A 14698-nucleotide genomic window follows, 5' to 3' on the forward strand; every position below is an offset into this window, starting at 1 on the left:
AGCAACCTGACTCTGTTTGACCTGAATGGAACGGTGCCTTAATTAGTATCATTGGTAACACCTGTGTTTACCCTACTATTTCATGTCAAAATGGCTGCTATGAAAAAGGCCAGGAAATTTTCAGCATTTTCCAGAACGGATATCACAATATATATTAATAGCACAATATCAAATTACTGTGATAGCTAATTTTATCTGTATTGCGCAATCCTTAACTAGTAGACAAGAAGCGAGAAGGTGCCTTTAAGGCAGGATGAATGTGTCTGTTCACAGTCTCAAGTAGAGAAAACGTTTCTTTCAGAGTTTTGTTTGTTTTATTTGTTTTCTTTTGGAAGATTAACGCTTATCTGATGGATAGAGGAGAATCTGTCTGACAGGTCTTAAAAAAAGTTTACCATTTTCAAGCAAAGGGGAATCAGGACACAGCTCGGTAAAGTATAATATACACACATAAAAGGCACCATAGCCAGCACACACACACCACTTGCCATTTTATAAGTCACACTGTGAGGTGCTCTTATAGAATTCATATTTAGTACTTGCTGCACATTAGCTCGACTCGTTGAAATGAAAGCTGTTGCCGTGCAGTGTTAAAAGGGCCTATCGGACATAGATACAGTTATGAATCTATAATATGAGCACTCAGAAAAGAGCCAGCGACTTGACAGTAATAGTGCAGCCTAAAGAGCCATTCCAGCAGGTAACAGTCCTCTTTGCCATCATCAGCTGTTGTTTCTTTCTTATTGGCCACTCACTGGGCCTTGCCTACACTCAACTATTTGATTTCCATCGTTCTTAACCATCCACATAAATTGTCAGGAGCATTAAAGCTGTCCTCGACCGTTTCAGACAGAAGGGGGGGTGGAGAGTGAGAGAGTGAGAGCTGGATACAGACAGCGAGGGGAGGGGATGGGGGTGAGGAGAGAGAATAAACAAAGTAAGTGTTTTGCCTTCCATCAGTCTCCCGCAGTACTCAGCTTTATGAGTCCCTCACTCCAAATGCCTCAGCCGCAGCCCCGGCTGCTTGGCCATTGATTTTCATATTACACTCTTTTATGTATTTATTTATTTCATATATTTCTTTTTAAACATCATCGATGAGCCGCAGGAGGACAGACGGGGCCTCTGGCGATGTTAATTCTCAGTCTCAACCTTATCCTCCTCTCTGATGGCTTTAATGGAGGCTAAGGTGTCCCATGGGAACAGGCTAGCTTGGCAACATGGGGAGGGGAGAGACGTACAGAGGGGTGGAAGATGTGCATAAAGAAAACAGGGCTGGAGAGAATGGAGATTTGGAGAAAAAGAGAGATTTCTTTTGTCTTGTGTGATGGAGTAAGGCATTAAAATCAGACTATTGTAGGTAAAGGTATGTTCAAAGGAGCCTTTACACCCAGATTCAGCATGGCTTTAAATTCTCTAGCTACCCTTTATTCCAGACCCCTTTTTTGGGATGGATGGCCTGTGCTGATGTAAGGTGTGTCACACTTTTCGGCCTCTTGACAACTCTGTCACAATAAATATCTATAATCCTCCAGGACCCCATCAGCTCTGGGCCTGTGAATCATTCAGGATTTACTCCCCAAACTGTAAGGTTGCTGGTGGCAGCTATGGGTGTGAGGGGGAAGGGGGATCACCGGGGGGGCACCTGAAGGACACTCCCAGGAGGTATGAAGGGCAGTGAGTTTTGGCGTCAGGCTAATTTGACCGTGGGTGGCAGTGCTCACACACTGAGTGGCAAGGTTACCTCTCCCTGCTCAGAGTGGAGACCCAGATTCAATTAGGGCTGGCCCTGGTCTGCGGATCCTTTTAACACAGGGGGCCTTCCCCATGCACATGCACACACACGCACACACACGCACACACACACACACACACACACACACACACACACACATCTGAGGGTAAACACACAAAGCAAACTCACGTGCATGCAGAGGCCTTTACATACATACTTAGACACAACATATATGTTTGTAGTTTCTTGCTGCATCTAGGGGTTGATTATGTATGTACAATAATTACAGATCCTCTTTAGGGCGGGCATTTTCCAAGCATACCAAAACACATGTTTTTAGCTGGAACCATGTATTTTGGGTGATCCAATCACAATTACAGGTATTTAGGGCGCACATTGAGATCCAACCTCTCAAGGTGTTCTGGGACACAAATTCCCACATTCCTCTAGCAGTGTGGATGCGAATGTGTCCAAGGCCACATTGAGGGACCGCCTACTCAACTGATGTCCTATGTATAAGCGGAAGTATGTGCTCAATCGCGTTTCTATATCTGACTTTAAAGTCTCAGATGTTAGAGTTTTTCCTTAAATGCATCAACAAAGGAGGAGTTGCAAATTGCACATCTGTAATATAACTTTAACATCGAATTTAAGGTTCAGTGTTTAGGAAGGTCTATTGTCAGACATGGAATATCATCTGTAAAGGTATGTTTTAATTAGTGTATAAAAAGTAGGAAAGTAGGAATCGTTTGGTTTGCGTTACCTTAAAATGAGCCGTTCTTTTTCTACAGATGGCATGGGTCACCTTTTATGGAGGCCATAGTGTTTCTACAGTAACACTGGCTCTAGATAGAGACTTTTTTTTTTCAGTTTCATGGCCACTGTAGTTTCTTCTATTTACTTTTCAGTCCGTTATTATTCCCAGGCCATCAAATACAGTACTCTACTAAATCATACACACTGGTCCTGTGTTCACCATTATAGATTACCTACGTCAAATTGCTGCAAGTTTATTTACGTACTATTCTGGAAACCAGTCACTGCTAGAGCAGAACAAACACTCCAATCATTCATGGTTCTCTATGTTCTGATAACTGGTAAGCAGAAAACTATGCAGGAGTTGTAATAAATGTTCTAAAAAGTGCTTGATCACCAGTACAGTGCTTTAAGTTGGTTCTGTCTGGTCTGTGATGTCGGTGCCACAATAGCTGCTCTGGTTACACAAGAGACTCGTTGAAGGAGGCTCTTCCTCTCCTACATCTTATTCAGATCTGGCTTCTGCGTTCTGATTAATGGCACCTGCTCATCATAATGCTATCTGCTGGAATCTGCATACCAATGATCCCAGTCGCCTATCGATTCACCCCTCATCTTCCCCACACATACCCTGGAGACTGATTCACACACACATCCCCCCTCTCTCCCTCCCCCAACCACTGTCATTATAAAAGTCAGCAGCTGCTGCATGCATTGATCATAAATCATAATTGCTTGTCCATTTTTCTCCACTTGTTTAATGTTGCTGTCAGGGACAGTAGGGGAGAGAAAAGGGGGAGGCGGGCAAAGGAAGAAAAGCCCAGAGAAAGTTAACTGAGACAGAAAGATGAGATAGAAAAAAACAGCTGAAGGTGAAATAGTTGGAGAAAGAGGATATGATGGTGAGAAAGAAAGAGATGTAGTAGAGTTTAAGTTCCTTTTCAGAATGGATTTGCAGAACAAAGAGAGACACTTTAATACAGTCAGCTGGTGGGCCTTAGAGGAACTGCAGTTTAAGACACCTCAGCATTAGCTTGTGTATTCAGATAAATAATTTGAGAATTATGTTGGAAGTGAAGTTTTTGTGTTCTTTTAGCTTTTGCAGATAATCCACTGTCCATTACAAGAAACTCTGAAAGTGTCGTACTGCTACTAAAAAATAAAACCCTCTTCTTGTTTTGTGACATAGCCAAGAAGCCTGCCAATCATCTTGGCTAAGGTCTTGTTTGTTTACAGTAATTACGCTAATGTCTCAAAATGACTGAGTCATAATTTATCGATGTTAAATTCCAGCACCTTTTAAGTACTATTTTTTATTTTCAGACAAAACATTTGTCAGAGAAAGACAGTGATGAAGCCAATTGTGTGCCAGTAATGTTTTGTCCATCTTAAAATGAATATGACTTAAATTATAGTTACCACTGAGGATGACACAGTTCTTATTAGTATATATTGGTTGATATTGACATTAGAAAGATGGCTGACAGAACATTTTCCATTCATTAAGAAAGAGAAAGGTCTTGATTTTAGCAGTAACAAAGAAAATAGTGTTATGGTAAGAAAATACTTCCAAATCACCCACTATATAGCGTAAGGACCATTGGCAGCTGGTATGAAAACATAAAAGCTTTTACAGCCCATAGGGACCACACACACGCACACACACACACACACACACACACACACACACACACACACACACACACACACACACACACACACACACACACACACTGCTTTCTTCAGTCGCTCGTGCTGCTTCAGCCTCCACAGCTGGCAGTGGATTTGTCAGACCTTTAACCTCCACCCAAAATCTCTTCTCTGGCTCTGACACGGACAAACAGAATGAAACAGACAGAAGCCTAGATTCCAGCGGAGACTCAAGGGACTTCTGTATCCTATTTGTATCGCCTGACTGAGTTAAGTTTCCGCCTCTGATATGCCCTTGATCCCTCCACTTAATGTTGGCGTAAACAGCTTGGGTTGAATGTTCAGAGAGTTCTTGTCCCGTTGGCCGAGGTCTGTGAAGGCAGGCTGATAGAGAAAACAAGTTAAACCACTTTCCAGAAGTGAACACAACATCTGTGACAGTCCCTTTGTGTGTTCTCTGCAGATAAACAGAGTTACAGTTTTATTTGATCCATGGCTGGCCTCAGTCTGACTTCCTGGTCCCTGCTGTACTCTTTTAGGATACTCTGACTGGAAAAGACACAAATATCCACAATCATTTGGTCTCTGTTTTCTCATACTGTGGACCAATTTCGCACTTGTTACAGTATTATTTTTTATCTGTAAAGGCATAAAACTAAAGAAATAAGACCGTGCAGTCATATCTTTCCACATCCTTGACTCGCTGTCTTTCTCCTTCATCCATCTTGCTTCACATCATTTGTGTAGTAGAAATGATAGATTGGTGCGACTTAAATTCAGCAAAACTGCAATTGTACTAATAGATCAATCCCTATCCATGCTGCTCCTAAGCATATTGCTCCACCCCATTAGGGTGATACACTACACAGTGCTGGATCTCTGCTGCTGCTGGTATTGTGCAAGCAGCTGCTTTATTGAGCACTCTGCTGACATCCAGCCCAGCATTTCTGCACCGCAAGGGGAAACTTTGGATGACATGTAAAAGCAGAGGTTCTGTGCGACATGCCTCCATAATGGGATGGGAACAGGGGTGCACCAGAGAGAGGGCGGAGGGGGGTGGGGAGGTAACTGCAGGTATTGGGTGAGAGTGGTGGGAGGGAGTGTCTCTTCCAGGCTGCTTCCAAAGCAAATGGAAGACAATCCAATTTCCTGTGATTCCATCAAGCCTCCGCCCTGGATGCAGGGGCATTAGGGAACGCTGAGAGGACAGGCCACTGACCCCTCACATGAACATGCAAAAAGCATGTACGCCACACACACACACACACACACATACACACACACACACACACACACACACACACACACACACACACACTTACATCCACTCACTGGCATACTCAACATAGTTTCCTCACAAACATGCATGTGTATCCTTTTATGTTGTTCTTTGTTTTCTGTCTGATTGTTAGGTAAGACACATCTTTTGTTTGTGAATTAACAACCACTCATTCTTACTTTTGTGTGTGTCTGTGTGTGTGTGTGTGTGTGTGTGTGTGTGTGTGTGTGTGTGTGTGTGCGCGTTGTTGAACAACGAAATGCAGATTAGCGCTCACTGAAGATTAGGGCTTAAACCCCTTACACTTTAATTATAACTGTATGTATTTATGTGCATCAAGGTCTTTCACTTGGCCCCGGCTGTAAACATCTGTCACTGTCCCATTGTGTTTGTGTGTGTGTGTGTGTGTGTGTGTGTGTGTGTGTGTGTGTGTGTGTCTGTGTGTGTGTGTGTGTGTGTGTGTCTGTGTCTGTGTGTGCTAACCCATAATATCAAGAGATTCCTGCATGGTTTTATAAATATGGCAGAGCATCCCCTTTTGTCAGAAAATGTCTGGACATGAAAATTTTACCCTACACGCAATTGTTACAGTTCTGCCCCCGCCTCTCTCTCTCTCTCTCTCTCTCTCTCTCTCTCTCTCTCTCTCTCCCCCTTATCAACATCATTGTGAGAGACAGACACAATGTCAACAAAACATCACAGGTTGCGATTTGACTCGCAGACAGACAGCATTGTTGTCTTGGGTTAACTATGGCACACTTTCCACGCTGGTGGCGATTTGCATCTGTGCTCTGTGATCCACCCTGAGGGAATAGAAAGCTCTAATCTAATCAGCAGGTCCCTGAAGTGCTGCCCCTGAGCGAGCAAGAGAGAGAGAGAATGAGAGAGAGAGAAACACAACAATGGGATCACTCTGCACCGGGCCCAGCTAGAGAGGGAAGACAGGATAGGGACGAAGAAGGAGAAGGAAAAGGAACAGCGGGATTGAACAGGATTAAGATTGAAGAGGAGAGTGAAAGGAAAAGAGAGAGAGAGGTGGATGGGGTAATGAAAGGAGAGAGAGAAGAGGAAAGAGAGAGGTGATGGTAGGTGAGGTAATGAAAGAAAAGAGATGAGGGAGGAAAGAGAGGTCAGAAGAAGTAGAGGAGGAAGGACTGGAAGAGAGTAGAGGAAGGACATGGAAGTAACCAAAACAGGAAGGTGCATGAGAAGATCTGCTGTTAGAAGGGCAAAGGTGAAAAGACTAATGAATAATTTTGGCCATAACAGTTTGAGTAATTTGGAAGTATTTCCACTGCAGTGACATTTTTCGGCATAGAAGGAAATGTCACAGCGCCTGCTGGCTTTTTAATCTGTCTCTGAGAGTTTGAAACCTTTGTTCTTGGCTCAACGACTGCTCTTGTTCTGAGACTGGAGGTAACAGTTTGACCATTTATCATCATTATGAGGTGTAAAGGCAGGCTGGAACAGTGATTAAGAGCTGAATGTCCTGTTGATGATGCCTGTCATATATTGTGTCTCATTATACCTGCACGCACACGCACACACACACACACACACACACACACTTCCCCATCCTTGCCCCCCTTAGAACCTCAGTTCTAACAAGAATTATATCTCTACCATTGACCCCTTGACCCTAAGTATCATTTTTACTGTTCAAAAGACAGACAGACCACCACTGATTATCTGGTCACCTTCTAAAACTTGTCCCTCAGCTATTGTGTGTCAGGGTCAAATAGCATATAGTTAATTTCATTAAAAAAATAAGGCTACAAATATTCTATTTTTTTTCTCATTGGTAACAAGTCTCATGAAAAGATCAAAATAAAAAAAATGTTAGTCTGCAAACTAGAGAATTTCCGATACCTGAATTTTACATTTCAAAACACAGACATACACTGTATACAGTATGTTATAAGTCCTGGCTCAGGTTAAACCCTTTGTCAGAAAAGGTTGGGTCATGACTTTGCAAACTCTCATTTTGTTATACAACCTTGTGTTGTATAATTATAATAGATTATAGACCATCCTGCTGCCGTAAATACTCACAAGAGGAATAAATTATGTATTAATCCACAGCTGAAAAATAGTCCCTAACAAATACATTATTTCCTCCTGTTTGACTTGACTGTTTGCTAAACACTACATTGTAAAAACGACTGTTTTTACTATATTTGTGAGACCCTTTAATTGATATAGTATTCAGTAGAAACCACTTGACGTACAGGATAAGGAAGTCAAAAAGATGGAATAATGCTGCACTCATGTCATACTGTTCAGACCAGCATTATGAGCAGCCAGGTGGGAAAAAATGCTCACTTCAGCCTTGGAGTTGTAATTATAAGTCAGAGATATACCTGGGATTTGTGATAAATATAAAGAACTACAGAAGTATGAACAAACAGCTTGAAAGATGGCTGCAATGACGCACATTGCAGGTAATAATGTATAAGGTCCAATGTTAACACTAATAGAATCAATTCATTTATTTTTAATGAATTTATACACTGTTTAACGTTTCTGCTTTAACTTGTTGACAAACTGCTGCATGCGTAACACAATAAAAGTAGCCAAATTAGTCTATTTTAATAAAGCATGAATACTCCTTAGTAACAGGATACTTTGAGGTTGTCCTGTTCTTCACTTTCTGCCAAAACTGCTCAAATACATGATGCATTGTTGTTTTTATGTGGGATTTGTTGACAATAAGAAAAATATGGAATAATGCCAACCTATTTGGGCTTTAGTAGATAGGACAGCTGAAGGTTGACAGGAAAGGGGGGAGAGAGAGGAGGACGACATGCAGCAAAGGGCCACAGGTCAGATTGCAGCAAGGACTCAGCCTTTGGTACATGGGACCAACCTTATTCTTTGCGACTCTCTAAGTCCTCCCACCAAGTCTCAACTTGGGGTCTAGGTATGTGTTGCTGGAGGCATGTTGAGTTTCAGTGGCTCTCTGGTCCAGGTTGATCAGAGCTGGAAGCCACCTGCAAGTTGAAAGATTTGATTTGCAGGTCACATGCTTCTCAAATCAATATCTCATCTTCACATAATCCCCCTTTGGTACAATGAAAACATGGCACCCTTTGTCCACTGCCAACAAATAGGAGGTAATTGGTATTCTAGTAGCTGAAAAGTTTTCCTGTTGACTCTTGAGAACTTTGAGCAAAGTAATTTGCAATTTCTCTTTCACCAAATGTTGGCAATATATATTTAGTTATTCCTGATATTATTCTTTGAGTTTGTACTCTCTAGGGTATTTTATTCTCCCCTCGTCACAGGTCTGTTGATGTAAATGCTTGTTTTTGTCTTACAGGATAACGAAGGACAGACAGCACTACATTATGGTAAGAAGGCTTCTCTTATTAATCTCTACGGTCCCAAAATGTTGTATAATCCCTTTGAAAAAAAGCACAATTTATATTCTTTCTCTGCGATAAAGCTTTTTGTAAGTGTCTATTTTTCAAATGGTGAATATCTCATTTTGGGGCGATACTCTTCACATTTGTCGTCCACTGACATCATTATGTTGTCTGCGTGCGCTCTCTCTATATACAGGAACACACCTGCTCTTTGCCCACATTTGTCTCAAATTTGTCATTTTTTCTTCCTCTTCGCCCAACTCCCTCCTGTCCATTCCTCATCTTTATTTTCCACTGTTGTTTTTCTCCCAGTTTCTCTCATTCCTCACTTTGGTATCCTGTGGGTGCATATGTGTGTGTGTCCTTTGGTATGTATGTGTGGATGCCTGTCTGGTTTTGTTCTGTGTGTGTGTGTGTGTGTGTGTGTGTGTGTGTGTGTGTGTGTGTGTGTGTGTGTGTGTGTGTGTGTGTGTGTGTGTGTGTGTGTGTGTGTGTGTGTGTGTGTGTGTGTGTGTGTGTGTGTGTGTGTGTGTGTGTAATAATCGCCAGGCCTCCCTGAGGAAATCAGCAGTGGTCCTTAGACTCCCCTGACCCTCTCATGGCCCAACACACATGTCCCTGAGGGGCGGTTCCCCTGTCCTCTGAGCCTGTGTGTGTGTGTGTGTGGCTAGACCATCTGTTGGTGGCGTTGGAGTGGGCATGTTGCATCACCCACCGGAGATCTGCACACACACAAACACACAGCACAGGAAGCCCTGAGGATGGGGCATAAAAAGATGACTAATAAACATAAGCGATGAACTCCAAGAGACAAATAGCAGAGAATGAAAATTCATTCCCACCTCTCTTTGCACAGGGCCACAGTGGCTGGCAAGTGATTAATTGAGGGTTTACTGCTCACCATAAATTGTTCTCCTCCTCTATAGCTCCCTTGAGGGCCAGCCACTTTTTACAGCTCAAGGCCCAGGCGAGACACCCTCCACGTGCACACACACACACCCCTGGCTGAATAAAATACTGTTTAGAGCAACAAGAGGAGGACTGCAAGCGTGGCTGGAAAAATAAGCCAAGCTTTGTTAGTCTGATTTGGCTGAAAGATAAGTGGTTTCTTATAGTGTTTGACACTTACACACCGCATACTATTCATAGACACAACTCAGGCGTACACACTCGCATGCATTCCGATGTATCATCATATCTCATGCACGCACACACTCCTGCCAGCCAGCCACCCCTGGGCTGGAGGTTAAAAGGCCTGGCTGTCAATCACTGTGGCTGCTGACATCAGCGATCATGGCGCAGCACAGAGTCCGCTCTTTAAAAGGAGTGAGCGATTGACACCGACAGAGAAGAGCACTCAGAACAAGAGAGCAAGAGAGAGAAGATGGTGGGGGCAGCGGGGGGGGCAAGGTGCCAGAGGGGCGAGAGGTGCATCGGGAAAGCAGGGACCCGCTAACTGGGTTAAGAAAGTGCAAGCCTCCCCCTTTCCTCCCCCCTTATACTGAGGGAGAGAAGACCCTTTTAGTGGGGCACAAATTGCCAATGGGGCAGAAATGAAGTGTTTGAGAGAACTACGGGTCCAGGCCAGTGTCAGTGCCGGGCCTGCAGATGGGCTTTTCATTAACTGCAGCACTGCACATACTTTATTGAACTACAGTACGTTGAAGAAAGGAAGGAGGCAAATTTACTCAAACCTGGTGTACACCATCATAACAGTCCAACATGATCCATCTAATTCCCGATTATTGGACATTTGTCCAGATAAGAATAAATAATAAATGGACAGTATAACGACACTCTGATTGCACCTTCATCGTTGCAACGAGACTAAGAGTCCACAGCAGTGATACTCAACTAGGCTCCTGGGTGGCCCCATGACAATAAATTGATTCACATTGGAAATGTTTGGTTTAATTATTATGTATGTTCAATAATGTCCCTCATCTGTTACTTGGGAAGTTGCAGCAATCTGTGCAGCGTGCAGAAGTGGTGACACTTGATTCACGTACACCTGACGGGGCTGCTGCAACTGGATTTGTCTCTTAGCAAAGATGAGTGAGGATCATAAACGTTAAAAGTTTGACAGTTTGACATTGACGAAGAAAAATGTATTTGCCTATATTTTGCTACTTCATACCAGTTCTAAACCACTGTTTAATTTTCCAAATAAAAAAGTGCCCCCCAAGCGAAACAAGTTAAGTATCTCTGGTCTACAGTCAGCATCCATACCAGCAGCTCTGTGAGACTGTACTTAGACACCGTGATGCTTTGAGCTAAATGCTAACTCTACAATGGCAACATGCTTACAATGACAATTTAAGCATGTTGATGATTAGTTGCTATAAATGTGTATTTATCCACAGCTGGTTGACCATGTTCACCATCTTAGTTTAGCACTAAGCTAACATTTGCTAATTAGGACTATGGATAAAGTACAGCTGAGGCTGATGGGAATGCCATTAGTTTAGCAGAGATTTGGTCGTCAACAAAAGTATTGGACACATTAATAAATATATCTGATGATGGCACCAGATATAAGGTCAAGGGATCACTAAAGTCATTATAATTCATCCGGAGGAGAACATAATGTCTGTATCAAAATTCATGGCAAACCATCCATTAGTTGTTTCAGTCAAACCCACAAACGTGAACCTCGGGGAATCACCAAAGTCAACTTAAAGTCATCTGGAAACCATCTACAACAATGCCGATGTCAAGATATGACACTATACAAGTGAAAACTTTAACCCATTGGTCGCTTCTGCAGAAATGCCAGTGGATGAATGTCTGCACAAATTTTAATGGTAATCCTTCGAGTAGTTGTCCATACAGTCATTCAGCTATAGCATTTAGCAAAAAGCTAAATGCTATTGCTGAATGTTTGCCTAAATGTTTGTCCTCTACATCCTTTATTCTCCTCTTTGCTGTGTCCTTCTCCTCCTAACTCCTTCATTGTTTTTTTCTCTCCTTCTCATAGCATCGGCGTGCGAGTTTGCCGACATCGTGGAGCTCCTGCTGAACGCCGGAGCCGACCCGTCCATCAAAGACATGGAGGGCTCTCTCCCTGAGGAGGTCACTGAATCCAGTGCCATCTCCTCCCTCTTGCGTCAGTATACTGCTTCAAAAGGCTAGATCTCCCCCCTACCTACCACCACCGGGTCCCTGCCTCTGTCCTTGTCTCACTCTGTTCATCCTCAGCAAGATTGCAAAGGTTTTATTTGACTTTATTTACAAATACTTGAGGTGAGTTTGATTTCATTGACTTAGCTCTTTGGAACTACGGGGTGCGAACACTAGCCCTTCCATTTGATAAGACACATGAAATGAAGCACACCACATGTATTTTCATTTTCATCTAAATACTGAATATTGACTTTCTATGCTCAGTAGGGTTGGGTGATATGACGATTACTGTGAGATGACAGAGCTCTGTCTACTGGTTGAGATTTTGCTGAGGCAGCTGTACCTTAAATATCTCCTCTGAGCAGGCCTGCTTATTTGCAATACTGGAATGACAGGATTTGTGCATCAATGTGATGGAGTATCTGGATTTGTCAGGTATTTAAGCCACTGGAGGAACCAAACACAGACATTCCCGTCCATTTATTTTATCTATAAACAGTATAAAATTTCTGACAAGTCATATCACAGTATATGTATATTGTTATTGTGATATAACATTACATACTGTAATAGAAGATTTTTTTACATATCACCCACTCCTACTGTCCAGGTCTGACAACCATCCAGGCCTTTTAGTCTGGGTCAGCCCTCTCTGACCATTTGTTCATGATTCAGTTGTGTTACGTTCAAGGAATGCTTTAATCATTTGTCATTTATTGCATTAAAGTCTTCAACAAATCTGTTCCCTTTGACTTGTTCTCTGTTCATTAGAAAACATATAGTCAACATAAGATGACAGAGTGACTTTAACATTTATAGTGTAAACACACACTACAAGTATACAGTGTTTGAATTAAAAAAATATATATATTAAATGCAAGAAAACTTTGTGAGGATCACACAAAAGGTACCCCCTACCAGTCCAGTACAAGCCTAGAAGGTAGCAAGATTAATTAAGATTAATAAAAAACAAAATTCCAACCAAGTGGTGTTCTAGGGTCCAATAGCATAGCCAAGTCTTTTGAGACCCCATCCATTTTGCCTGTCTAACATAGTGCCATCAAACTATTTCTGATTAACAATCAAAATAAATTCAACCAATCCCTGTTAATTCTGTGCAACCTTGCAATTTTGTCCAGTCATCACAACTTTTCCACAGATTTGACCAATCATTGTAGTTTCCATTAAGTTTCACTGACCATAGCTGTCCCCTGTGCAAACCGTTGACCTATTTTTGCAATTTTCACTTTTTCCTGCAATTGGATCAGACAATCAACAATCCCATAAAAAGTCAGTGAACTCCTAGAGGGACCGGATGATAACTCATGGCTGGAAATGGTACTGCAAATTCACTAAGCAACACATTAGAACATGAGACTAGCCTAAAAAGTGTGATAAAAAACACATATTTGTACGTACACTACATACATACAATGCATACAAGCATAGATATACACTGCACAGTACATACAAACACAGATAATGATAATCCGCACTCACTTCACTCAACTGGCCTATCTTCATCTTCCACACAGCATACACACAATATACTGTACACACAACGCTGGAGTCTACAACCTGCCTCTGTAGTATTATGTCATATAGGAGAGATCTGGATGTTCTCCAAAAGTAACCAACACATGGTCTGAGTCCAAATCTGCTTTACTCGTCCTCAAGCAGCTCTGATCAGCACATTCTCTCCGCCTCAGCTCACACACACACACACACACACACACACACACACACACACACCTCACCAAATGAGAATACACTAAATCTGGATCCTTGATCTTAACTACAGCTTCATAAAGATGCAAATGCACATTTTGTACAACAGTGTAGGATAAAGCTTAATCCTAACACATTCGCTTGCTCCACGCCTGCCCTCATCCCCCAATGTTTTACTTAAATCTGCCTTGAGACAAGGCGTTAGATAACCGTCTCAACATGTCTGGTTGCAGCCTGTCAGTCACTCACAGATGTATGACAGCAGTAGATGCTCCACTTGGCATTGGTAGTCATCACCAGGGCCACCGCTTCAAATTCAATCTTTGTCTTGACAGCTGTTGTACAGTTGCTGTAGTGAATTGAGATGCAAGTGAGCTGTGCTATACATGAAGTGAATTAAAATCTCTCCACATAATGTCTCTATCTGCATCCTCGTCCTGTCCTTCCCGCCTTCACAAATCACCTGGGAGAAGAGGGCCGGGAGTATTTTTTTTTTCTTCCAAAAGTATCATTCACTTTTGTAGACTCCAGCCATAAAGCCTCCCTCAATGACATTTTCTGCATCACCCCTGATGAATTTTGAGGAGGACCCCTACATGAGTGGAGAGGAAACCTTTTGAGTATTCAACCTGAGTCTGAGACATGATGCGCTACAATCCCACAAAGAGACAACCAGTGACCATCTTATTGTTATGAATTCCATCCACATCCAGCCATTAGGCTGTTGGTGTATCTCTAAAGCCTGTTTGGGGCCCGGTGTTGTCTCCTCGTTGCTTCCTAAACCCCGTTATGCTGGCTTGAGGTAAGAGAGGGTGACGGCAGCCGTGCGTCCCCCCCAGCTCGTCTGCGAGACTCTGACACTAAGCCTATTATGCTTCCATTATGGGGCTTCAATTTTCCTCTGAGCTTTTCACTTTTGACACTGCAGCTCCCTCCCTCTCCAAACCGCAGACTCACACACACCCCCAGGCCCAATACTGTTAAGCCGTTCTGAATATTTATGCATTTTTCAAAGGTGAAAAGTAATAAACTACATTTACTCAAGTAGTAAACTTAAGTACT

At 42.5% G+C, this 14698-nt stretch overlaps 1 protein-coding gene across 1 annotated transcript in view; it reads left to right on the forward strand.

The window, feature by feature from the left end:
- Nucleotides 1-12646, forward strand: part of acbd6 (acyl-CoA binding domain containing 6) — a 34102-nt gene extending 21456 nt beyond the window's left edge. The window contains exons 7-8 of the mRNA XM_051377985.1: nucleotides 8740-8770; nucleotides 11763-12646. Coding sequence (XP_051233945.1) covers nucleotides 8740-8770; nucleotides 11763-11917 — 186 coding nt within the window. The 3' untranslated portion in view covers nucleotides 11918-12646. The remainder of the gene's footprint in view (nucleotides 1-8739; nucleotides 8771-11762) is intronic.
- Nucleotides 12647-14698: the final 2052 nt, after the last annotated feature.

This window comes from Dicentrarchus labrax, unplaced genomic scaffold (assembly GCF_905237075.1).
Source record: "Dicentrarchus labrax unplaced genomic scaffold, dlabrax2021, whole genome shotgun sequence".
NCBI classification, from domain to species: Eukaryota; Metazoa; Chordata; class Actinopteri; family Moronidae; genus Dicentrarchus; species Dicentrarchus labrax.